Source organism: Typha latifolia, chromosome 14, assembly GCF_019914945.1.
Source record: "Typha latifolia isolate L0001 chromosome 14, TyphaL0001v2, whole genome shotgun sequence".
In the NCBI taxonomy this organism is placed as follows: domain Eukaryota; kingdom Viridiplantae; phylum Streptophyta; class Magnoliopsida; order Poales; family Typhaceae; genus Typha; species Typha latifolia.
The window spans coordinates 4,347,918-4,373,858 of NC_133099.1; the positions used below are offsets into that span (position 1 = coordinate 4,347,918).

The following is a 25,941-nucleotide window of genomic DNA, read 5'->3' on the forward strand; positions in this document are numbered from 1 at the left end:
TTTCAGATCAGTCTAATCAAATATATGATAAAATATGCTTGATTGAAATCATCTCTAGATAAGGTCATATTCATGTTGGAGGCTAAAATATGCATTTACATAATTATATAATAGATTCTAATTTGAGAAATACGTTTAGGGAATAAAACTACTCATTTTCTAATCAAAAGACTCAACACACATATCGTATCCCTCACATCCATCGATCAACCATCACTCATCACTAGCAAGGTCCGCGGGGTTTCAAATAAAGGGTCTGTGATATGAAAATATTTAAGTAACATAAAATAAGCCGTTTATCTAATTATCCGTTCGTGTAAAATATGATGATTTATTAGGTTTTAGAATTTTTACTTATCTTTATAACTAGTTAGATTTACATTATAAATAAACGTCTAATTTTAAGAATATACTATTATTATAAAAGGTCAGATATGAAATAAGAATAAAAGGGTGCTCCTTTTAAGATAAAAATTGTCTAAGAATGACATTATAAAATAAAATAAAATAAAAGGCTAAATACATAATTATATATATAATTACAATTATAAATAAATATATAAATATATAAATATAGATAAAAACCTAATTATAATTAAGTTGTGGTTCTCACTCTATCTTGATTTATTAGGGACTATGTAATCTTTACTTTATAAAATAATAAGTAAATAAATAAATAAGCATAGTATTTTATTTGTTACAAAATAATAATAGATAATAAATTATTAGAATTACTTAAAATATATATCATAAGAATATTAGTATATAAATCTAATAATTATAATTTACGAATCTATTTATTAATCTAATATAAAAATAAATAAATAAATAAATAAAATATTTATGTGTAGTAGTATATAACCTAATTAATCATTAATTATACTAATTATAATTATTAAACATATTGATGAATATATATATATATATAATTAAAATAATTAATGTCTAAATAATCTATTACATTAACTAAATAAAGAAATACCTAAAGAAATAACTAAATAAAATACAAGGAAGACCACTATCACAATGCTGGGCCGAGCTTAGCACTGTCACACCTAAGGGGAGAAGAATTGAGGAAGAAGAAGAAGAAGGAGAAGAAAGGAAGAGAAGAAGAGAAGAGAAGAAGAGAAGAGAAGAGAAAGAGGAGGGGAGGGAAGGAGAAATCGGGCCGGCGGAAGGGGCTCGACCACTGCTAGCTAGCCTCTCGCCGGCGGCTCCGTTCCAATGAACCCGAGAGAAAGAGAGAGAGACTGAGGGAGGAATTTAGAGAGAGAGAGAGAGAGAGAGAAAGGAGAGGTGGTGGGGATGTCGGCGCTATGATTGTGGCTGTAGCGTCGACGGGCCCACCATAGTTAGATGGCTTAGCTCGGTTGGCCGGGGTAGTGGCTAGGATGCGTGGCACCCCCAGCTCGCGCCATATTAACATGGCACAAGGCCAGCCACGTCGTGCCATGCAAAATTTATTTTATTTTATTTTATTATTATTTTTTAAGGATAGGTTGTTATAGTAATTTTCCCACCAAGGCACAAATGGATTCTTGGAAATTTTATCTCCATGATATAATGCCTATACAATCAAGTTTTCAAGGACTATGCTTCCAAGGATTTCGAAAACTAATCACCAACCCAAAGATCAAGAAGAAAATTGAAAATCAACTCTTTTGTATGAAAGAAGGAGGATCAAGAGTATGATTGGTTTTTATATTCTTTAGATGCTCTTTACATCTTTATTTAAAGAGTTTTTGAGATAAAATAGGCATCTCTTCATAGCTTGAGAGATTTATTCGAAACGGCACCTTTTGGGTCAAATGGAACCTTTTTTTTCAACAAAAAATAATTTTTTTTTTAAATCGTTCAAGCTGGTTTCAAACGTTGGATAGAATTTACTCTCTAAAAAATTCTGTTAGAGTGAATCAATCTCATTCGAACAATTTTCTAATAGTTTTTTTGGATAATTACCAATTTGCTCCATTTTGATCCTTCTCCATAAATTTATTTATATATTTTCATCGCAACCTCCGATTTAGGTGAAATTAAAAGTATTAGAATCCTAACTTTTAAGGTGCCACCATATACATTTTCATAATATTCTTACATCTAGATTGTTCCAAATTTGGTTTGTAATAATGATATTAGAGCCGAGATTCCTCGGACGATGGGTATGAAAACCACTATTGACACCTTAAGGACAACCTTTTAAGTCGTAGAGTTCGAATAGCATTCGAAAATTCCAAGAGTAGTTTTTGGGCGTTTGAACGCAGCTTGTAGCTATTCGAAGTGCATCCGAAAATATAGAGAATAATTTTTAGCCGTTCGAACGCACATGAAATTCAAGTCAGGTTGTTCGAACGCGTACGACTGGCATTCAATCGCACCATGAAAATTTTGTGAAATTTGAGATTTTGTGAGTCCATACTTAATTTGAATTTGACCTTATCTTGCTATCCTATATAAGGATTAGGATGCCCTAACCCTAGGAAGGTTGGTGATTGAATTTGAAAATGAGTTCTTAGAGTTATAATGTTTGTCTCTTCAATGCACCAAACTTTCATCTTAAGGGCTATCTAGATGAAGGATCAATTTCGATGGCTACTGATATTGAAGATCAATCACGGAAAGTGGTGAATCACAGGCTCTAGCGAACAAGACTGAGTTAAACAAAGTTGTTGGGATCGACGGGTTGTTTTATAAGTTAGTCTTATAAACTGCTACAAGTTTAGTAATTTGTTTTGATATGAGTTTGGATCCATAATTTTTTTTTTTCGTTTGGAGTTTTCCATGTAAAACATCTTGGTGTTCATCTTTGCTTTGCTTGTTGATATTTATTCTCCATATTTACTTAAGCAAATAGTTGGAATTATTGCCTAGGGTTTAAATACATATACACATATAAGTTTTTCATTATTATTAACGCATATATTGTTTCATCGTAGTTATTAGATCGTATTTATTTTTATAAGAATAAATCGTAACTATAGAACCATTCCAAGCATTCAAACCCTAGCCACCATCTTTCACCATGATCCACACCCTATTTTACGGCCGTCCACCATTACCCTTGGCCATCCGTCACCTTCCGATGATCGCCGCAATATTGGATATTTACCAATATATCACATTTTGATATTTCTCTACTATTTTATTTATATCTTTTCATTTCAATCTTCGATTTAGGTGAACTAAAACCATTAGAACCCTAATTTCTAAGGATACCATCATATAAATTTCTATAATTTTCTTACGTCCAGACATTCCAGATTTGATTCGTAACACTCGTATGCATATTTTATTTTATATTATTTTTAAGAAAATACCCTACATTCTATGCTATGTTCTTTTGGGCATAAAATGCTACAAGCAAGATGGCTAAGCTAAGAAGAAAGTTGAAAAAAAATAAAGCTTCCAAGTTTTTTTTTAATCTTTCTACCGTCCGCTAGAATTAGGAGTTTGTGGTTGTGAATTATTACCTCTCGAGCATCTCTATATACAGGCAGGCTTTTTTTTTTTTCGCCAGATGTCAGACGAAGGGAAGGGAGAGAAGAGGAGAGAAGGGAAGATAAGAGAAGAGGAGAGAAGACAAGAGAATGAATGGAAAGAAGGGCATTTTAATCAATTTGTATTCTATGTAGGCTGCTCTGAGTGACACGTAAGTAAAGTCTTGTCAATAAAACAGAAGATAAATTAGCGGAAGGGGACTATTGAATTAAATCTAAGGGAGAGACATTATACCTGAAAAAGTTGGGAGGGTCCCATGAAAACTTGATATAGTTTAGGCGCATAAATATAATTAATTCTAGAACTTTTTACCTGCAGTATTTCACCGGTCAAAAAACACTTTTTAACACATTATGCGGCCTTCGTGGACGGCTCCCTGGTCCCAAGGCCCCAAGGCCCCAAGGCAGGGCTGGCCCAATGGACGATAAGGCGGATCGGGTTTGGCAGTTAAAATGTACCCAAGACCGAGATCCATAAATCCCCAAATCGAAATCCCTAGTCTTTCCTTCTTCCTCCTCCTCCTCAACTCTCTCGCGCGACGCAGCCGGCGGTCGAGACTGGTGGTCGGCGACTCGACGGCGCAAAACTGGTGCGGTTAGTGGTCTTCCTCTTCTCCCTCTCCCCTTCCTTCTCTATCTCTCACAATCTCTTGTAACTCCGCCTCAGCCAGCGGCCGCCGGCCGCCGGCCACCGCTATCTTTCTCTCCCTTTCCTCTGCACAGCCCCGCTCCCACCTTCCTCTCTCTTCCTCTCTCCTGCACGCACCTCTACCTTTCTCTGCGGTTTGCACGGTGCATACACAATTCAGTTTTAATTGTAGTCTCATGCTTAATGACAGATAATCCTAAATCTTGAGTCCATAACATTACATGCTTTTCACTTATTTCAAATTCAAACGATTTCAATTACTTGCACTTGTGATTTATGTCTCATTGTTTGTGGTCACATGTTTCCATGGATTTTCAAATTGTGTTAGCTATATTATTAAAGTAAACAATATTATGTTTTAGGATGTTAGTATACTCGTTGGTATTGTGTAAGCTGTACATAAACTAGTTTATTACTAATAAAATTTTACATATAGTCTATTAATTATCACATATAATTATTTAAATATATTACAAATGTTAGACCATATTGGTGCCTGCATATTTGCCCACATACTACTGCCTATTCGCTATGTGGTGGGGTGACTTACTGCAGGCTTTTCAAAATATTGATTGGTTTATTGCTTTTCTACAGTAGCTTTTCTTAAAGCTTATTTGTTGTATGGAATTTTACATGTTAGTCAAGGCCGTTATTAGCTTAACTATGAGTCGATAGAATTTATGGCGAGTCTAAGTACTTCATAGATGGATGCTTTGTGTTGATTCTTTGTGAATTGTGAGTACATGTATGTTCCTGGATTCAGATTTCAGAAAGCATTTTGATTAGAGTGGACTGAAGAGGAAACGTTAGGGTTGATTTAAGTATTCAACTGGTTGTTTGGAGAGGAGTGGCCATTTTCTAAGCTACATCGCTCTGTCCAAAAACCTAACAGCATAGACCTATCTATTAGAGTGGAGAAGTTCTCAAAGGTTAATCCATGACTTGACCTTAAGCTTATACTGAGTTACATGCTCTTGAATTGATGCTAAGCTATTAGTTCATTAATTCCTTCTTGAAATCAAATATCCATTTGCAATTCTTTTCACAAATTATGTGCAAATTTTATGGTAATTAAGGTCTCATCTTTATGGATTATTTGTTTCTGTACTAGATGGCTTAAGCTATGGTTTGATGTATAAATTGTTGACTTAAAACTTGGGAATCTACATGGTACAATCAATTTGTGTGTTGGGATGGAGTCACTTAAATGCCAATTGAAGATTGAGCAGATTGTCTCGAAAATTCAATTTGCCATGGAAAGAAGGGACTAAAGAGGTGGAAGTTAGTAGAAAAAGGGAATATAAATGACAAGACATAAATCAATTCATGGCTTTATTTGTTTCATAAAACTGTCACTTCCAAAGGACCCCCACCTATTATCAGTGGACAACTTTTAAGTCATAACTAATTTGAAAGAAGGTACATCGCAAATTGCCTAGGTGGTATGTAGGGACCTTGACAATGTAACATTTTTAATATATACAAATAATTATATATGATATATTGTATATATTTTATAGTATATGCCAAATTTATTAGAAATTTTTTTATGCAAGGTTCTAAAACTTGATATTAGGATCGAGATCGACCTCTAGAAAAAACGATACATACTGGTCATATCGGCTGTATCGGTCGTATTAGCTTCTCGTATTGTATCAGACTATTTTTAATTATGTAAAATTCTAGATATTATTTAAAAAATATAGGAACATTTCTAAAAAATTAGAAAAAATTACCAAAAAAAAAGGAAAAAAATAGAAATTAGTTACATATGAAGCCTAAAAACTAAAAAAAGACTTAAAACTATGACAAGTTTCAGCTTGGAGAGAGAGATCTTCAATGTTGCTCTACAGTAGTAAGGGAAGGGGAGTTAAAGAGTGGGTGAAAAAAATATATGAAAAAGGAGAAAACTTGAGCTCACTAGAATGTGGAGTAGTTGGAGGGGCTCACTAGATTGGTTGCCGGATGAGCTCAGTGAAGTGTGAAGGGTGGGAAGAGTGTGTATGAAAGATGAAGGGTAAAAGTTGAAAACTTACATAGAAGGCAACGAAGGACATAAATATTTAATGTTTAATAGGTTTACATTTTAGGTTTGACCCGAATCTTAACAAAATTTAGTTTTAGTTGATACAGTCGAGACGGATCGGCTGAAACTAGTTGATACAATCGAAACCGACCGATCTTAGATCGAAACCAATCACCAGGATTGAGATTGGTTATTTGGACTGATTGATTTTGGTCGATCCTGATCTGAGTCGGAATCAACTGATTTTGGGAACCATGCTTCTATGTCATGACTAGATCACATAAATTGAAAAAATGTGCTTATTCAGCTATACAACTATTAGGAATTTGAGATGAGCAAATCCTCGACCTCAACAACCATGCAAAATATACAAAAAATATTAACTTGAAGATCACAAAAACTAGCAACAAATAAAGCTAGGAGTAATTCCACTAAGACTCCTTGAATTGCCTATTTCAAACTGCACCCCATAAACTTATTTGGTACATATAGACCCCCTAAACTATCAAAAAGTCTGCCCCCCCGCCCCAATGTTGTTGGTAGAAAAGAAGAAAAGACAAAAATGCCCCTCTACACTAACATTTCTTTTGTAAAAAAATAAAGGCATAACGATCACTATTCTATTCACATGAGAGTCACATGATGACCTATGGACAAAAAAACATAACATGGGATCAAAAGAAAGGGGATTTGAGAGATTTCCAATAATTTAGGGCGGCTATGTATTAAAGAAGAAGTTCAGGAGTATATATATTACAAAATGCTATTGAATGCACAGTGGGACTGCAAAAGTTCTCCCGAGTTCAAGAGAAATGAAATCCTTTTACTTTTTTCAGTCTTGGGATGGGTTTATCTGAATCCCAATGTGATTGAACAGCTGCAAAGGTGTACTTTGTTTATTTTTTCAATGGTTCAACTAAGTTTATTATCCAACTCTCTCCGCACCTGACATTACTGTTTTACAATTTCGAGGCAACATCAGTAGCTTGGAAACTATTGAACTTTTCTTTTTCAAAGTTTTAGCATAAATTCTTACTATATGTTATGTTAGTAAAAATACATACATGTTGTACGTATTTTGAGCCTTATGAGCTGACTGTGAGGGAGCAAACCTCTATTAAAGATTGGTTTGAAAGTCAAACAAGTTTTGAGCGTGAGAGAACTGATCAAGCTTGGTTCATTTAATGCGAACTTTTAGCCTGAATCAAGCTTAAATCGAGCCTAAATTGAATCAAGCTTAATATTTTGACTACCTTAAGAAAATGACTACTTTCTATACTGTATCTTGGTATTTGATGACCTCGACTATGGATAGAGTTACATGATTCTACTTAAATGAAAAAGTCATTTGTTTGTTATAAAATTTGTTTACTCTGTTTTTCTCCCTCTTTCATCTTTTTGTCAGTTAGTATTCTTGCCTTCTTCGCGATACGTGTGATGATCGTGAAGCATTTATGAAGTGTCTGAGAATTGGTTTGTTTAGACATATATCAGAAGCTAATCCTGAGGAGAGAGAGTTTGATTTGTTGATCTATCTTTTAGTTTGGGTATTATCTGTTTTTGAAATTTAGGTGCTGTTTAAGCTGCTGTATATGTTCCATCATGTTTGTGCTGTTCCATGATATAGTGGTGAATTAGTGATGCAGACAGAAAGAAATCTGCACGAATTATAATAGTGTCAAAGTAGTAGCATCTCAACAGGGTGATATTTGGTTTCCTCCAAATCTTCTTGCTAATTAACAATTATGTCATGATTTTTCACTTCCTCAATTAGCTCTGAGGTATGGTGTCTCTTCGATATGACACATCTTCCAGGTCTTATTTCCATTCAATGCCTGTTCTGAAGAATCTAAGCAAGGTAATGCATAGATATTTTTGCAAGAACTGTTGCATCTTGTGACACACAACACTTCCTTTATGATAGATAAAAGAAGCTGGGAATAGGAGCTTTGGAGCTGTTGGTAGGGCTATAGAGGAGTGGGAGAAGTCAGTGTGGAATAGTAGGTATTTGAGAGAGAGGAGGTTCTGGCATATACAGAGGAGCTCTTCCTTGTTTGAAAAAGTGGATCATTTGATCAAGATATACTTCCCATTAGTTATAGCTATGGAGCCATTTGGAAGATGTGAGCAATGGAGCTTGTGGAGCACAATTCACATCAATAATTGCTCTCTTGGTTTGCTTGTTTTGTTTCTTGTTTCATTTACTTTTGTAAAGGGCTACATTGCCATGCAATGGCAATAGTTTTAGATTACACCTTACTGCTTAATTTCAACTCCATAAGATACTGTGCTAATTGTCCTTCAAATTCTTCTTTCAGATCTTACAATCTCTCTTGCCAATCATGAGTGGCCGTTTAAGTCGTACCATATATGTTGGGAACCTTCCAATTGATATAAGGGAATCAGAAGTTGAAGATTTATTCTATAAGGTTTGAATAAATTGTATTTTCACCTTTGTTCTTTAACTTTATGATGCATTTCTCTTGCTCCAAATGGTGGTTTGACAGTAATTTAATCTTCCATTCTGTATATATATATTTTTGTTTCAAATGGTATGTGGAATAATACCTTTTCCAATTGGCAAGTCTTGCTAAACATGATCTTGAGCTCCAAATGCTTATTGGAAATAATACCTATTGTAGTGTATCTTCTCCTCACTAATGACTCATGTGAAGAGTATTCGAAGTCGAAACAGCACTATGGTGAACTGCAACAAACTTCAGTAAACTTGGCCTCTGTGAGTGTAAGAGATGCTTGCAACAATTCAGAGTCAAATTACTTGTATAAAGAATGCAGGGAGTTGTGCGTCGAAGAAGAAACAAGGACTAGTATGGTCCAAAGCTTCTGTTAGTGACTGGAATAAATAAATTTAATAGACTTGGTACACGTTATATCATTGGTAATTCTCTTCAGAACCTTTAGTTCTGCACTAGATTGTTTTTTGTCCTTATGGTTAAGGCTTTGTTCACTTGCATGTGACTATATGTTGCTAACCATGAAATCTTGACTGATCTTTGTGACTGGAAATGTGGCTTATCAGTGTATGTTGTTGATGCAAACTTAGGATGGGAATCAATCAAGTATCAAATCAACATACATGATGCAACACTAGTTAACGGATGAAATTAAATTGTTAAACAGTAAGGAAGAATGCATCATAGATTTAAATATGATATCAAACACTAAATGAAGTAAATTATGCAAACAGATGTTTCATTGAAAGACAATGGTAGATCAACTATTAAGACTAGAATTGATAGATTAGGTTCCAAGTATAAGTCAAAGTAGTTGATTTACTCAGGTTCTACACAGCAAGCAACCTCAAAGTAAGTTCAAAGGAAAGAATTTTAAGGTTTAATTACACTAATAAATGCAAGAAGAGTGCTTGACACTTGACTCTTTGTCATTTTCTTGACTTCCGGGCTCCCAAATGTGATAGTTTAAGGATATTTTTGACTGCAGCTGGACAGGTTGGTAATAATAGTATATAATTATCTGTGGTGAAGCTTTGAAGAGAATTGAAAAGGAGAGAAGAAAAGAACTTTATGGCTTCTTGGGGCTGTGGGGAATAGTAGAGAAAAAGTGAAGTAGGAGAGAAAGAAGAGGGAGATGGGTAGAACAACACTATGAGGGTGTGAACCGGGAGAGAAGAGAGGGTTAGTAAGCTCATTGGGCCAAATTAGGGTTTCTGAAAAGACCCCCCTTCTAGTTTCCATAGGACCCCTCAATTAGCCCAATTTACTCAGCCTATCCAAAATCAATTTGGTTCCTAGCTGATCTAGAAGCACAATTGACTTAATGCGGAGATCCCTCGTACCATAGGAATATAGGATAACCGGAATAGTCATTTGGCTAACCTAAATAATCCGATCTAAACTATCCTCTTCTTGCTAATCTGCTGCACCATATCATCCATCAATTTAAAAATATTTGCACCTTTTGAACACACTTCTAGCATCAACTGATGTCAAAAAGGTTATGCCTATGGAGGAGTACTAGAAGATGTTATAATATTTCTTTTAAACTGAGTTGTCCACATCAATATACCGCCAAATTCATCCTAGTATTGCTTCAAAATATTGATATAAGCGTTAGCTGCTCGTGTATCTCTATGTTGAGGTACCTATTAAAACTTCATAAAAATGAGGCAAAACTACGTCAGTCCCAGCCTCCTGTGTCGTATCTTCCATGGTGCGATAATATGGGCTGTTAGCTTATATCAAGGGATATAATTTTTTTGTAGAAGAACATAGAAATGGCTATGCGAAACTTTGTATATTTTGTCACTCTTATTGCATTTTGTGTCCTTGTCTTTTATGTAAAGAAGAGTTGATTGGACAGATAACTTGAGGCTCTCCCATTTTAGCTGGTTTCCTTATGCTGGAAGATCTAATCCTAGTTAAGTTAGGACCTACACTACTGTTCCCATTAGCATTCCTTCCTCCAAATCTCCAACATAAATAGATCTAGAGTTTGTATTAGCTCCTCATGAACCATCTTAGCTCTTTTTGTTTTTGGACTTTTGTTATCTTTCTTGTTCATATTCATATAATCTTGCATTTGTAATATGATCTCTTTGCTTGAATTTATACTGGATTTTGCATTAGCTCCTTACAGAGCATCTTAGCTCTTCTTTTTTAACTATTGCTTATCTTTCTCTTTCACATTCATTTAATCTCGCATTTATAACATGAGCTCTTTGCTTACTTGGGCCAATGAAGCAACATCACCTTGCCTTCTAGCTAAATGTTGTTTAGAGGGAGTTAATTGCTACCTCATCTCCTTCCAACAATAATGCAATATTGTCATTTGATCTCATAATCAATAGGTTGCTTTCCTTTAGGGGCTACCAATAATTTTTCTGAAAAACTTGCAACAAACTGGAGAATAATCTCTCATGGTCGTCGAGTGTTTTATTGACTATTTGACTTATCACGGCCATGGAGGTTACCGATGCTGCCAGAGGTCGATGAGATCGCAGTGGTCGATAAGATTGCAATTGTCAACGAGTTTGCCAAAGACCAATGAAATAACCGAGGTAATCATTGGTTGATGACATCACTGGAGACCAATGAAATACTGAGGTAATCAATCAAGTGTAGAAAACCTACTAGGATATCAATAATTGATATTCTGGGTCGGATTCAGGTATGTCTCACTTGTCCCAGCCATTTGATGCATATTGTGTTGACTAGGTATTGGCACGTGACCAAATCCCTAGCATGACTTGACATTTCGCAAAGCACACCATGGTGTGCTGAGAATCCTATGTCTGCACGATACTGCACCCTCCTACTACGCCCCCCTACATGTATTGTGTGGGCAGGTTACCAACATGGGAGATGCCATCGGCACATAAAATCATTTAAGCGTTGAACAAACACTCAATTTCTCCTTCACCCTATGCTGCCACTTGAATCCTGTCATAGCATAATAACTCTAAGGTATAGTTTTCTAGTGAACAAATTTATGCAAGTAATCATGTTATATGCCTCTATTGATATAGCAGTGCCAGTCTGATAATTAACTAGGCACTATGACTCAACTCCTTTACTCTCTAGAACTTAGAATTACCTGCAATTTATTTCTATGATTTACAATTGTTCTGATTGCAGTATGGCCGTATAATGGAAATTGAGTTGAAAAATCCTCCTCGCCCTCCTGGTTATTGTTTTGTTGAGGTAATAGCTGCTTTACCGTATCCTGAAGATTCATTTAGATATATCAGGAGCCTAACCTTTCTTTATTGCTTAACTTCTATTATCCAGTTTGAAAGCTCTCGAGATGCTGAAGATGCAATCCGGGGCCGTGATGGTTATAATTTTGATGGTCACCGCTTAAGGGTAACTAGAACCTCTTTTAGTCCACTTTCCATGAAATGTTGTATCCTTATTTCAGTGTTTCTACAGGTTGAGCTAGCCCATGGTGGTAGAGGGCAGTCATCTTCTTTCGGACGAAGCAGTAGTCATGGAAGTGGTGGAGGAAGCAAATTTGGAGCTTCACGACGATCTGAATATCGTGGTATGTTCAAGATTTGCATTTCATACTGTTTAACTAGATATTGTGATCCATGAGGTTTTAGTTTGGTTATTGTTCCATGTTGTTGTTGTTGGTGATGGTGTTGATTACTTGATATACATTAAATTATGATGATTTCAACTTGCTAACTTTTTTGAACATTTGCAGTTGTTGTCCGTGGACTTCCATCTTCAGCATCATGGCAAGATTTGAAGGTCTGGAAACTGCTTGCCGAAATTCTATCTTAACCTTTCTATTCAAGATTTTCAGACTGCTGGCCTCTTTCAGGATCATATGAGGAAGGCTGGGGATGTATGCTTTGCTCAAGTGTTTCGGGATGGTGAGGGTAGGTCATCTGAAACTATTACGATCTTGCTGTTTCTTTATAGTACTTTTAAGGCAAACAGTATATAGGATGGTCATTACTATTTTAGCACTGCCTCCTATATCTTTCAACAGCCAGTCTCATGCTTGGATAAAGGAGGGGGCTGCATTAGATAGCTCGAGAACCAACTTAAAACTTTTTTTCAAGAAAACTATGGAAATGGATTATAAATAAAACCAAATAGTTGGGACTAAACACTTGGATGTTATTGTTGCCTGGGATGTCTATCTGTCTATTGGTATCTTTGTGTATATCTAAGCAATTTCTGTATATTAATGCATGTTGCGCATGCTACAAAATACTCTACCACTTATTTTGTTTTTCAATTGTTCCAATTAGACCATTTGTCTGTGCACAGATGCACACCTTAGTTAAGAGGGTTGATAGAGGGAACCAAGATCCCATGTTCATGTCTTTTCAAAGCTGTGAGCCTGTGATGTGGGGAATTTGTGCTGGAATTTGCAGGAGGTGGACTTTGATGATGTGATAGCCTTGCTGGTTGCAAGTGACCTTGTAGATCATTTGGGCCTTGTAATTTGGGGGAGGCCTGACCATGTTGTGCAATCAGCTAGCCTACAGGCTCATCTAATTGGGGAAAGAAACACTTCTCTTGGATCCAATGTTAATGATTTTTTTTTCTGAATACATCTGCATGTACACCATCTTCATCATAAGTTGTGGACTAGCAACTTTTTCTAGAGTTTAAATATTCCAATAATAACTTGCTAAATGGTTGTCCTACAAAATATTTGTTCTAACATCATAAGCAATTTTGATATCTAAATTGCTTAGCCTTTTGTTTTTCCCTTTTTATAATTTTTACTGGTTGTGCTATCGTTTCTTGATTTACCAAGAATAGGTGTGCGTCATATTCTACTTTCTTCAGTAAACCTCTCTCTGCTTTTCTTTATTATCTTATGCAGTTCCTTTACTTTCTTTATCACTATAGCTATTTGGATATTGTCCTGGACTCCTGGTTCTTCTTATTTCTATTATCGTTATGATGTGATATCAATTTCCAATTAGATTATGTGCTTAATTTATTTAAACAATTATAATATGAGCCTAGTGCGTAGGGACCCTTGCACCATTTTGCTTAGCCATTAGAGAATCAATTTGGGCTAGGTTAAGTTAGGGTAATGAGTTGTCTCAACCTTTTGGGTATCCTAAAAAAAACTCTTAAAATTTCGTCTCAACCTTTAAACTTTCCAATATAACTCCTTAACATTCAACCTTTGAAACTCTCCCAACATAACTCCTTAACTTCTCAACTTTTGGAACTCCCATAAAACCTTTGGACTTCCCAAAATGACTTTTTAACTTCTCAACTTTCGGATCTTCCAAAAAACCTTTCGTCTTCCCCTCTCTTTTATAAACCCTATGCAACCCCTAGAGAGGGATCATTTTTTTGGAAGGTTATCAAATCCTTTTTTTTCTTTATATAAATCTCTCCTCTATCGTTCATTCTACACTACTCTCTCTTACAGTCTTTGTGGGTTATAAACCATTTATCTCCTCTCTACAAATTTCCTATAGTCCTTGTGTGTTTCTTGTCAATCAACTTATCACAATGCTCCCTTTTTATGTATTTGCTGCTGTTTTGAGAAATTTTTGGCAATAGAATAAGGACTAATGGTGCCTGAAGTTGAAAACGAAGGTAAGACTTAAGACTAAACATTATTCTTTACATCAGGTGAGATCCAACATATTTTGTTACTGCTTATACCTTATTTTGGTCTTAAATCCTGCACCTATTTACGAGTTTGAAAAGCCTAGACCTATCTTTAGCCCTCGCTTAATTAATCTAGTCTAGTTGTCGATCCATTATTTTTTTGGCCATATATTTTAGTTATAAATTTAGACTTGTTGGTTTGTTTAGTTTAAACTAAATTGGATTCGATTTTGCTTATATTTTTATAGAAAGTTTTATGATTATTTACTACTTCTATTATTTGTAGGCTTAATTACATTTTGGCCCCTTGTAATTTGATTTTGTATCACTTTGGCTAGTCTTTTGAAAAACTACAATCTCTTAAATGTCGTTAACAGATACCCTAAATTTTTTTTTATGGAGAAACATTTGTTTTTATTAGATGATAAATTAAAATTATCTACCCTTAGACATTGATTTGAGATCCTAACTATAATTCTTAATTGCAAAACACATATTCTAAGTGAGATCGGTTTGGTGTTGCTATTACTCCTACTAGAAGCCATGTGGAAAAAGATGGGATGGAGAGATAGGATGAAGAAGTTTAGAGTTTGGGAAAAAGATGGCTTGGGAAAGAAGAGGGCAAGATCTTTTTCTAGTTTAGTTTAAAGGAGATAAGGGCAAATTTTCCAAGAATTATTTTTTTGACCTCTGATGGTAATTTAGTCTATCTGAAAGTAGCTTATTATTCACATACTTGGCATGTAACTTTTAACTCATAAAAGGCTAATATATGAGTTTAATTGGAGCTTTTCAAAAGTCTACGGGAGTATTTGTACGTTTTTACAACACACGGGGGTAAAGTGATACTGAGTCAAAGTATATGGGACAAAGTATAATTAAGCCTTATTTGTATTGTTGAATTCAAATAGGCTTATCTTGACCACCCATTATTATGTTTCTTATGCTTCTTCTTGTTGCCATTTGTGGAGACTTGCTAGCTTTTTTTCTGACATATTTTTAAACAAGTTGAGCCCCAACTGCTTAAATTGATTTCACATCCAAAATATTGCCATCGAAATACACAGTAACTTGCAAGTTTTCATGCTTCCCCTTATTAGTATCTTTTTCTTCCTCTTCTATTTCCACACTCATATTTTCCTATTCCACATTTTTTCCAACTGCTACCATTCTCTCCCAAGTAGATTTTTCAACCATAATTTGTTTTCCATTCCAAACTTTTTCTACGAGCACTATCTTATCCTCCCTCTTCACCTCCAACTGTGATTTTCCCTCTTCTCCTCCAACTGTGATTTTCTAGATTCAGATTCGGGTTAGTTTACAGATCGATCGTCTTCCAACTTCCTCTTGCTTTTTAAATCCACCTCCTTATAGCAAGCCCTTTTGTCTTCTCTTCTTTGTTCTAACATGTTCACCACCTCCTCCACAATATCATTTCCCCAAACACCCTGGGGTGACTCTCCTTTCTCCCCACTTTCTCACTAGCAGAACATTTTCTAGGGGCCATCCTTGGAAAAGCCTTATGCTAGCTACCCCAGTCATGACTACTACTCTAATCCTAATTCCAATTTGTGTTCCTTACCCAAGTATACGCCTTCAAATTTCACACCTCACTGCAAACACCATGTTGTCAATCATAACAGCAAGTTTCACAGGCACATCTACAATACCTTTTACCATAACTTTCAATCTTACTACTCTGAGATTTACTTTTTTCATTTTTTTTTCATCCACCGTTATCAGTATCCAAATTTTTTCTCTATTTTCATGAAATGAATGTAGTTCCAACAGTGTAAAGGTATACCTGCTAACTGAATCATGATCAGTTTTTTGTAGCACATCATTTGCCAATCCTTTCGCCATTGCAAGAATACCACCATAGCAATACCAAGATCCGCCTCTCTGCTCATAACATCTTCCATCTTCTGTAGAGAAGGGAAGTCTACTAGGTATTCATGGTTGGAAACTGCAAGAGCCCTCCATTCATGTTCTCCCTTCCACCTAGTACTCATAGCTAGCTCCAAATTTTGCGTCGAGATCTGCCATCTTTTGATCGTGGCGATCATGCATCTTCTTAGCTTGAACTCATCCTTTCTCATCTTCTTCGAGGCCCTCAAGAGTACCCAAGACGACCTTGCCAAAGACACCCCTTGCTCGTCCATCCTTTCGTTCTTGCGACTTGCCGCTCTATGCCCAAATTTGTTGCATTTGTAACAAAGAACGCTATTCCGGCATGAAGCAGCCAAATGCCCTTGTTCACCGCACCGGAAGCAACCTCCTGGTTGCCTTCTTGTCGCCTCCTTTGACACCGAAACCCTAGGATTTTCTTGATGAGAACCTTCTCACAAGACGAAAATGTATTGAGGTTTTCTCTTCTACCCCTCAAGATACTTCAATCTACTCTCATTCGAGCGACGTGAAACAACCAAAGACGGATCCCCCTCGAGATCTCCGTCAAGTGTGAGGATATCAAACCCCACTCACAAAACCAGCCCTCTCTAGTCCCATCAAATCCCATTGATTGAGCTTTTCGAACCTATCCACCACCTTCATTCGAAATCCGTGTCGGGCTTTCAGATTTGTGGGCCTTCCCATGGGCTTTGTTTGGTTCTCCAGATCTATGGGCTTTGCTCGCTTCTCATATCCATGGGTGTCTTACCATTTCTGTTTCCTAGCTCGAGACCGAACTACCGAGTCTCTATTCTTGAGCTTCCTTATTTGTTGTCACTTTTTGCCACGTTAGCCGCTTCGTTAGCTTAGGTTTGCTTGCTTGTAGGCATATGTTGCATGCAGTAGTTCATCTTTTTGCATCAAATTGCATAATGGTCCTTCGTCGTATATCGAAGTTCATGTATATTCATATGCCTTGAATATCTTTCAGTTCTCAAAATCATTCAATAGGTCTATGGGATAGTTCAACCAACGATGACCGTGTCAGTGACATATTAGCACGTGGCACGAGGGGTGCTGCACGACACCTATTATAGTAGTGCTTTACTGAAAACTCTTCGTCGTCGTCGTCTTCAATCAACCCAACCCACTCGGGTCGTCTTCCTCCTCGAGCCAGCAAGGGCTAGGGCATTCGTATCGCGATCAGCGACCTCGGGCACGAGTGTCGACTATGACGAAACACTACTAGTCTCCCTCATCTTTTTCTCTCCCTCTCTTGCAGCATGGCTTACATGTGCCGTGCTATGCTGACCACTAATCGGCACCGGCCGTGCCATGGCACGGTCATCCATGAGTTCAACATCATTTTAGAACATGCCTAGTTCAATAATATCAGAGAAGATGCCACTTTGCAAGAACAAGTGGCACAACTATATTGAGGAATGGATCATATTCTATATATTTGGCAGAAATCCGAGTGCAACCACCACCTTCAAAACCATCTTGGGGCTTGCATAATGGAGCGGCGGGCGGCGATCGACGAGCGATGGCGACTACAATGGCAAAGGTGAGTATCTCTTTCTCTCATTCTCTTACGGCATGGTCGGCCGTGCCGGCCGGTGGTTGGCACGGTCTGTGCCTGTGGCACGACCATCATTGGTTTTAACTAAAACAAAAAAATGCATTTTTTTTCACATCATGCAATTTGCACAGGGTTAGGGAGGACATAATATCATGTATACGTAGAACATACGTAAAAGTTAAATAACATGATTAATTTATTTCGTTAACTGTGGCCACCTCATTGGACGCTTCAGCATCCTGTAGGGTCATGGCGAAAACTCGACCGGTACGTCCGCCCCGCCCTCTGATAGAAGGCCCCGATTGCGCGCCACCGCGATCCCTACTCGCAAGAAGTACGGCTTTCGATGCTCCAGATATAGATGGTATGGCAGGAGTGACTAGTGCTTTGACCAACAAGGAACACTGTGTGTGGACATGCCCAGACTTTCCACATTGGAAGCAGGTAATGCGAGCACTAAAGCAGTCACGAGATATGTGACTCTTGCCGCAAACATAACAGGTCCTACCCTCATGGGTAGACGACCGTGCAAAACCACCACTGTCGGAACTGCTCAAAATTGCTGCCGACCTCCCACCACTAACAAAAGTTCGAGCCTTACTAGGCCCGCCTGAACCCTGAGGGCTGGGTCTACTCAGGGTAGCAGTAGAACCTGCACCACCACCATAGGGATGACACCTCGGTCGCAAGATCCCACCAAAATGCCCTCCACGCGGACGCCCATCAAAACGGCCAGAATGCCCGGCTACTTGCTCTTGACGTTGTGAGCGCTCCTCCAGTAAGTCCCTTTCAGCTATCCCCGCATTCTCCACTAGCTCCGCGTAGGTCAAATTCTTCACCATATTTATGTGCTTGCGGATTTCCCAGAAGGCCCATCTTGAACTAGTCAGCCCTAGCAGCATCATCATGTATGACTCTGGGGCAAAAACGGGATAGGGCGTTAAACTTGTCCTCATATTGTACCACTATCATATTTCCCTGTCTCAGCTGGGTAAATTTCCTTGTCAGCTCGAAACGCAGGGATGCAGGGAAATATTTCTGATCAAAAGAATCTGAAAACTCCTTTCAAGTAATGTACTCCCCAGCAAGGCGATCGGACATCATATGCTCAGTGGCCCTCCACTCTTTCGCCTCCCCGCGGAGAAAGAAAGTGGCAAAGGTCATCGACGACGCAGGGTTATGGCGTCTGTTGATGAGCTGAGGGCTCTTGACTATTCCGCTAAGGGCGGTGATAATTTAGAGATAGTGAGATATGGGCTCACGATTGGGGTCCTTAGTCTGATGGCCACAAACAACTGGTGACATACAGTGTCGCCATGCATGTTTGGGTGACATTACTGCTAGATGGGTATATATCTCTCTTTGATGTATGAGATGATGGATGGTTATATGATGGATAATTCCTGGAGAATATTTAAATTATGTGATAAATGGCTCGGTGAGCTATGATAAATTATGATTAATACCTTGGTGAGCATGTAATGACTAAACCTCCTTGACTTGCGTGAATATGAGGAAAACTACTCTTTTTACTCCTAAGCATAACATGTAAATGCTATGATTGAGATTTGTATGAATAAGAGATTGTATCAAGTTTTATACTTATGTAAATTTATTCTGATATGATGAGGAGTTGGCATGTTCAAAGATAGTACTGTATAGTTTATATCGGTTGCATTGATTTAGTAACTCATTGTAAGTCATTTAAATAAGCTTATTATATTATTAGCAACTATAGGCATGCATTAGAATATGCACTTGTGATTTTATTGTTATAAATTATATGAATTCTATTCGCTGGGCTGTGTGCTCACCACCTCTTGGCGGCATCATTTCAGAGTTAGGGGAAGTAGGTGCGGGTAGCGAGGATTACCTGCCTTTACTTCATTTAGAGTTATTTCTATTAGTTGTATTGAGCCCAGTGAGAGTGTATGATTGGAGTTGTATTTTTAGACATTGGAGTTGTATTTTGGATGTGTATCTTTGTAGGCTTGTTGTGGCCTGTAGAACTTGTATTCGGACTCATATTGTTTGAGATCATTCATGGTATGAACCTATATTTCTATGTGCCTTGTGGAAACATATAATTGACAGGTCACGTGATGCACCGCATGGAGAGATTTACCTACGTGGTATACACGTGTATTTGAAGTTTTTGGTGTTTCACTAGAACTGTTCAAGAGTGCACTGAGGAGTTTTATATTCTTCTTGCACAAAACAATCTTCAAGAAGATGAAGATCGAAAGACCACTTGCTATGTTGTTGGACTTCGTCAATAAATGCAAGATGAGTTGATGATGTGACTAATTTCATCTGGACAGCCTGTGGCAAAGCTCTCAAAGCTGAGGCAAAATTTAGAAGTCTAAGAGCACCAAATTAGAACAGGATAAGAGTTCCACAGGTCTTGCTCGAAGAAATCAAGTCGTTGAGCGAGCATCAAATAAAATCATCACTATTTTGTCTACTATATATAATTCTGACACAAATGCTATAAACAAAGGCGTTCTGGTGTCTCCCCCTTTTACCCTTTTACTTGTTTAAATGCAGCAAATTTTATTGAACAAGATGAAAGTGAAGATGAATGAGAATAAGAGAGGGTGACGACGAGGACGATGAAGAAACTAATATCCTCGTAAAAGATGCTTTTAGGGTTGGAGAAGGCTAATTTCTAGTCATGCATTAGATCATGTTAAGTTGTTAACCCTTAAAGCATCATTTGAGGACTCATGGCTTAGGTGTAGTCTTTTCTGCACCACATGCAACTCAGATGGGAATTTGTGTTCCGTCAACATTGATAACAAAAGCACTAAGAACTTCATGTCACATAAAATGATCGACAAGCCTAAATTAAAGACTGTGAAAGTGAACAACCCTTGTAAAATATTGTAGTTTAAGGGTGGGGATGAGATCCTGGTGACTACCCAATGTCTAGTGAAATTCTCTGTTAGGTTGTTACATAGGGTTGAAGTTTGGTGTGATGTTATGCCCATGGAGGTGTGACATATCATATTGGGGTGCCTATGGCAGACAAAATGACATTCCATGACGGTGAAAAAACACTAGCACTTTCACTAAAGACAATGTGAGAATCATTTTGCATTCTCCGATAAATGCAACCGATCCTCGGAAACCAAAGTTGAATCCTAAAACAAGAAAGAATTCTGTAGTGAAGGTTGGTTGAGAAAACATCATTCTAAGACACATGATAGAGTTACCTGTAGTTTTTGCTCTCGTAAGCAAAGAGATTCTTGAAGACACTACGATTCTCAAGAAAACTCAACCTCTTCTATCAGAGTTTTCAGATGTTACACATGAACTTTCTAATGGTCTCCCACCACTATGGGACATCTAACACCATATCGATTTGATACCGGGAGCAAGTTTGCCATATTTGCCTCATTATCAGATGAGTCCATTTGAGCATGAAGGACTATTATTGATTTATTGGCAAAAGAGGTACACTAGGGAAGGCCTAAGTCCAATTGCGGTACATGCTAGACAATAGAAGAAAGAGAGAGGAAGAAAGGCTAGAGAGGAAGAAAGGGAGGGGAGGAGTTGGATAAAAAAGAGAAGGAAAAAAATAGATTATAGAAAAAAAAAACTAGAGAGCCAGATCTTCGTCGGAGGAGCTCGCCAGATGTCGACCAAGGCTGGATCTATGTCGGATGGCTAGGGAGAGAAAGAAAGGGAAAGAAGCAACAGCGAGAGAAGCTCTCTCTCTCATGCTATGTCTTGGGTTGGGATTGGGATTGGCTAATACTGTGATACGAGGATATATTACTAGTAAAAAATGAAAAAGTAACTCACAAGGATTATAAGAGGTTTGTGATAAAAGGTGGAAACCCACAAGGATCGTGGAAGGGAGTAGTGTTTATGTGAAGAAAAGTATTAATAGTTTTCCAAAGATGATCCTGCTTTAGAGGGGATGCATAGGGTTTATAAAGAGGAGGAGAAGACCAATAAAAACTCACTCATAGGGATGGGAGGTGGGTTGGCTCCATCCCGGCTGAGGCATACAGACTCAACTAAGAGGGATAGGTTTTTTTTGGGAGGTTCGAAAGTTGAGAAGCTGAGGACTTGTGTTGGGAAGTCCAAGGGATTTTCTTTTGGGAGGTCCAAACGTTGAGAAGTTAAGAAGTTATATTGGGAAGTCGAAAGTTTGAGAAGTCTAAGAGTTATCTTGATAATTTCCAAAAGGTTAAGGCAACTAACCTAATTTAACCTAGCCTGAATTAACCCCTAGTCTAATTATCGATCCAATGGTCAATCAAAATAGTGCGGACATCCCCCGCACATTAGTCTAATATTATAATTGTTCAAATAAAGCAAGTAAATAATCTAAATGGAAATGGATGTTACATCAAATACCTAATACATTTTATTTATAGTATGTTGTAGACCATTCTTTGGCAATGCACAGGTTGTTGCGCTTCTTAAGTTCTTCAACAACAAATAACAACCAAACATTTACTCCTAAGTTCAAACCATTTTAGGTGGCTATCCATTTTCACAGTTTTCTTGGCAATCCTTCATCTAATTATAGCTTTCTATGAATAGATTGGTCCAGTCAGTATTAAACCTCTATGAACATCTTGGATTTTCATATATATGACACTATACCAACTATGCTGGCCATTCGGCTGACATTTGTACTCAGTCATATGAGCCAGTTGAAGTTGATATAGTTTATGCAATCTTTACTAACCAACTGAAGCTATGAATTTCTTGTTGTACATGCTTTTCTCAAGACATTTCATGCTTGTTTTGTCTACCATTCATTCCCCTTTTGTATGATATATACTTGGAAACCAACTCTTTTGACAAATTTCTTGTAATTTCAGGTGCCATGGGTTTGGTAGACTATACCAATTATGAGGACATGAAATATGCTGTAAGTGTGATCTGTCACTTTGTTTCTTCTGTGCTTTAAAACTTGCAGGTATCTAATGCATTGGCTGCTTACCAGATTCGGAAACTTGATGACACAGAATTTAAAAATCCCTTTTCGAGGTCCTATATTCGGGTATGTGTTTGACCAGACTAGCTGTAATTTAATTCTACAGGCAAATGTAGTTTGCTTGCTTCTTCCAGTAGCATGTTGTGTTTAGAAATTGGTTGTGTTTATATTTGAATAAATCTGAGATACAGACTTCCATGAGATGGTTTTACATAACCATTTGGCTCATAGTACACAAGGTTGCCATATGTAAATATTTACTACTTTATATTGCCCATCGATTCTCCAGAAAAAAGATATACTTTCCAAAGCTTATGTTGTGCCATTGTCAAGTGCCAAGGTTATCTCAATTGATTATTCTCTGGCTTATCACCAACTGAAAATTAATCTGATTAGGTGTGTGGTAGCAAGGATTGTTGTGCTGGCTAATTGCCGGCACGTAGCTTATTATCATGATTCACAGGCAAAATAAATTAGGATCCTAACATGATGTCCCTTTAGGTTTTATTTTTAGGGCTAAGTTACTTCATTAGCATGCTTTGTATCATGGATGGCTGTGCCGGCGGCGTACCGGCGCGTGGCACGAGAGGTGCTACACGGTACCTCTCCTAATAGCTTCGCCGCTCGCCATCAACCTCATCGTCGAACTACCCGTCACTGATCGCCGTCGCCCAACCTCGTGTCGAGTGCCCTAGCTTGAGGGAGGAGAGATCGAGATCGAGATCGAGATCGAGATCGAGAGAGAGAGAGAGAGAGAGAGAGAGAGAGAGAGAGAGAGAGAGAGAGAGAGAGAGAGAGAGAGAGAGAGAGAGGGAGAGAGAGAGGGGTATCGATTAAAAACTTGAGTTACGGATTCGGATCTCTCTCTCTCTCTCTCTCTCTCTCTTTATATATATATATATATATATATATATCTTTCTTCCTCCTCTTTTAGGCTAGGGCACCCACGCGAGCTCGGATGACGGCGAAGGCGAGCAGCGATCGGTGATGGCGAAGGCGAAGGTGAGTATCCCTTACTTTTTTCTCTCTTTTTCTTACGACACGGCTGACAAGTGCCGCAGCACATTCCTTGCCATGTCGGCCGGTGGTCGGCACGCTCTGTGCTTGTGGCACGACCATTGTTGCTTTGTATTTTATCCCCACAAGGACTTATTGTCTTTTAGTATGGTTTAATTTTGTTGGTTGTGAAATCTGTGATGGATAAGAAAAAGTGGATTATATTTCTTTGAGCTTCTCACAGTGAATTCCCAAACTAATTTGAAAGGGAAGAAGTTCCACTGAATTAATTAAATGCCTAGATGGCCAAATTTATGTTTTATGTATAATCTATATAAAGGACTTTATTTTGTTTGTCTTGCCATTAGTTTTTATAATTTAAGTACCACTAGGATTCCTATTTATTCAAATTGCAAATGTATCATTCCCATTTCCTTCATGATTCTTTTTCTCTCCTATTCTGCATTGTATGTCTATTTTTTGACATCAGATATGCTACTAAATCAAATATTGTCTTATCTCCTTTATTTGTTGTCTTCTATAACTTCTGTTACATCCGTGTTTGAACATATTGATGAGCAAAAGCCTGCATGTTATATATCACAACTAATTGTTTTTAAGTTTTTTTTTATAATTTTGAGAAACATATATTTGTAAAAGTTCAGAAAAAAGTATACTTTAATACTCTGGTTTTCTTTGGAAGACTGCTTGAGGCATAAATATTCTCTTCCTTGTAACAATGGTTGTTGGTGCTCAATTAGTCCTTATATATGATTTCTGTTCTTAAACTGATCCAGTAAATTCATTGGTGCGTGATGGTTTTTTGCTTGCTTATTCCTTCAAGAGAATGTTGGCTAATTATATGATAAGGCTTAACTCTTGGCCCATTCTGATGCTTCTGATTTGTGAATTTGCTTTTTCAGGTGAAAACCTATGATGGGAGTTTGTCAAGGAGTCGGAGCCAAAGCAGAAGTCCTAGTAGAAGCCGAAGTCCTCGACGTAGTCGGAGGTTTGTTTTCTAATGCTTACCTCTGTTCTCACGGAAACTAAAGTTTGATCTAGGCCTTAGCTTGAACTTTACTCATTTTCTTTATCAGAAGTAAATCAACAGAAAGTAAAACCTGAATAATTAAAGGCTTTATTGTTTTCATTTTCTGGTTGCAGCAAGTCAATAGAAAGGCCCGTCTCTAGATCAGCTTCAAAATCTGCATCTCCAAAGTCTAGATCTGTTTCTCCAGCCAGACTGTCAAGGTAGTTATTAAGATAAATGATCCTTTGTAGGATTCAGATTGCATTTTATGTTAAATGTTAGTTTGTTTATTTATTTATTATAATACTTTAATCTGTAATTTGTTTTGTTTATGTGCTCTGAAGATCAAGGTCTAGGTCAAGGTCAGGCTGATCATGTCAGGTACTGCTCCTTTTGAAATCTTCTTTAATACTGTGTAAAATATTGATATATAAATGGAAGTTTTGCTGCATGCCCTTAAGTAAACGGCAATATTAAAACTGAAGGAACTAGATGCATAATTCCTTTCCATGCTTTGATTTTCTTATTTGAACTAGATGTCAGATAAATACTCAAATCAATAATGAGCAATCTGCCCCTCGTTGGTGTTTGTTAATTCATTTAGTGAATCTGTCAGATCTCAAATTATGTTTCACCTTGAAATCTTTTACGGTTCTTGTGAGCTCTACAGTCTCTAGCGCTGAGCAAGCTTACTCTTCACTTGAATAATAATTTTAGCAGCTTCTGAAATTGTTCGTCTTTTGGTGAAACAGGCTGTTCATTGTTCACGTCTCCGACGATAACCAGAGTGCAGACAATACTTTTGGCCCTTGTTGCTGATCGTGATTGGGTTGCATTTGCCTTGTTGCTGTAGTTTGTTAACTGCTCTATGGTGACCGTTTGCGAATTAGTTACTATTTATAGTTTTGGTTATATTTTAACTTAAGTTGGATTGTTCTTATGTAGAGTCATGTGACCATGCTGTTTTATTTCTGTTATGAGAATTAAGATCGTCTATTTGAGTCGGACTACTGTTTGTACAATATGATGGAACTTTTTGGATATGGACTTTTAGCAAGTCGTTAAGATTTGTCTTTTTGAGTGTTCTTCTGACGTTGGACCCAGACGAGTTCATTAAGGCTGTGTTCCCTCATGGAATTAGATTACAATAGATACTATTATTCTATTTTTAAATATCAGAAAAAAAAGCTAATACTAGTATAAGTTATTGTAATATTTAGTTAATAATTATATTTGATGTGA

General features: G+C 37.3%; 1 protein-coding gene across 10 annotated transcripts; it reads left to right on the forward strand.

Moving 5' to 3' along the window:
* Nucleotides 1-3,931: 3,931 nt before the first annotated feature.
* On the forward strand, nucleotides 3,932-25,768 carry LOC140800877 (serine/arginine-rich splicing factor SR34A-like). 10 transcript variants are annotated; one of them, XM_073155777.1, is made up of 15 exons: nucleotides 4,009-4,089; nucleotides 4,907-5,072; nucleotides 8,094-8,343; nucleotides 8,488-8,598; nucleotides 11,785-11,850; nucleotides 11,938-12,012; nucleotides 12,079-12,190; nucleotides 12,356-12,402; nucleotides 12,476-12,533; nucleotides 22,558-22,607; nucleotides 22,683-22,739; nucleotides 24,593-24,678; nucleotides 24,834-24,920; nucleotides 25,044-25,080; nucleotides 25,452-25,768. In XM_073155777.1, the coding sequence occupies exons 4-14, from the start codon at nucleotides 8,512-8,514 to the stop codon at nucleotides 25,069-25,071; spliced, it is 753 nt and encodes a 250-aa protein (XP_073011878.1). In that variant the 5' UTR covers nucleotides 4,009-4,089; nucleotides 4,907-5,072; nucleotides 8,094-8,343; nucleotides 8,488-8,511; the 3' UTR covers nucleotides 25,072-25,080; nucleotides 25,452-25,768. The 10 variants fall into 10 exon arrangements, with proteins under 10 accessions (XP_073011874.1, XP_073011876.1, XP_073011881.1 ...); XM_073155775.1 differs by lacking the exon at nucleotides 4,907-5,072 and having other exon boundaries at nucleotides 3,957-4,089; nucleotides 8,094-8,292; XM_073155774.1 differs by lacking the exon at nucleotides 4,907-5,072 and having other exon boundaries at nucleotides 3,961-4,089.
* The last annotated feature ends 173 nt before the right edge of the window (nucleotides 25,769-25,941 follow it).

Coding starts and splice junctions, on each gene's coding strand:
- LOC140800877 (XM_073155773.1), top strand. CDS start 8,512: ATGAGTGGCCGTTTAAGTCGTACCATATATGTTGGGAACCTTCCAATT. Junction 8,599..11,784: donor TTGAAGATTTATTCTATAAG/GTTTGAATAAAT, acceptor TTCTGATTGCAG/TATGGCCGTATAATGGAAAT. Junction 12,534..22,557: donor AGTGTTTCGGGATGGTGAGG/GTAGGTCATCTG, acceptor TTGTAATTTCAG/GTGCCATGGGTTTGGTAGAC.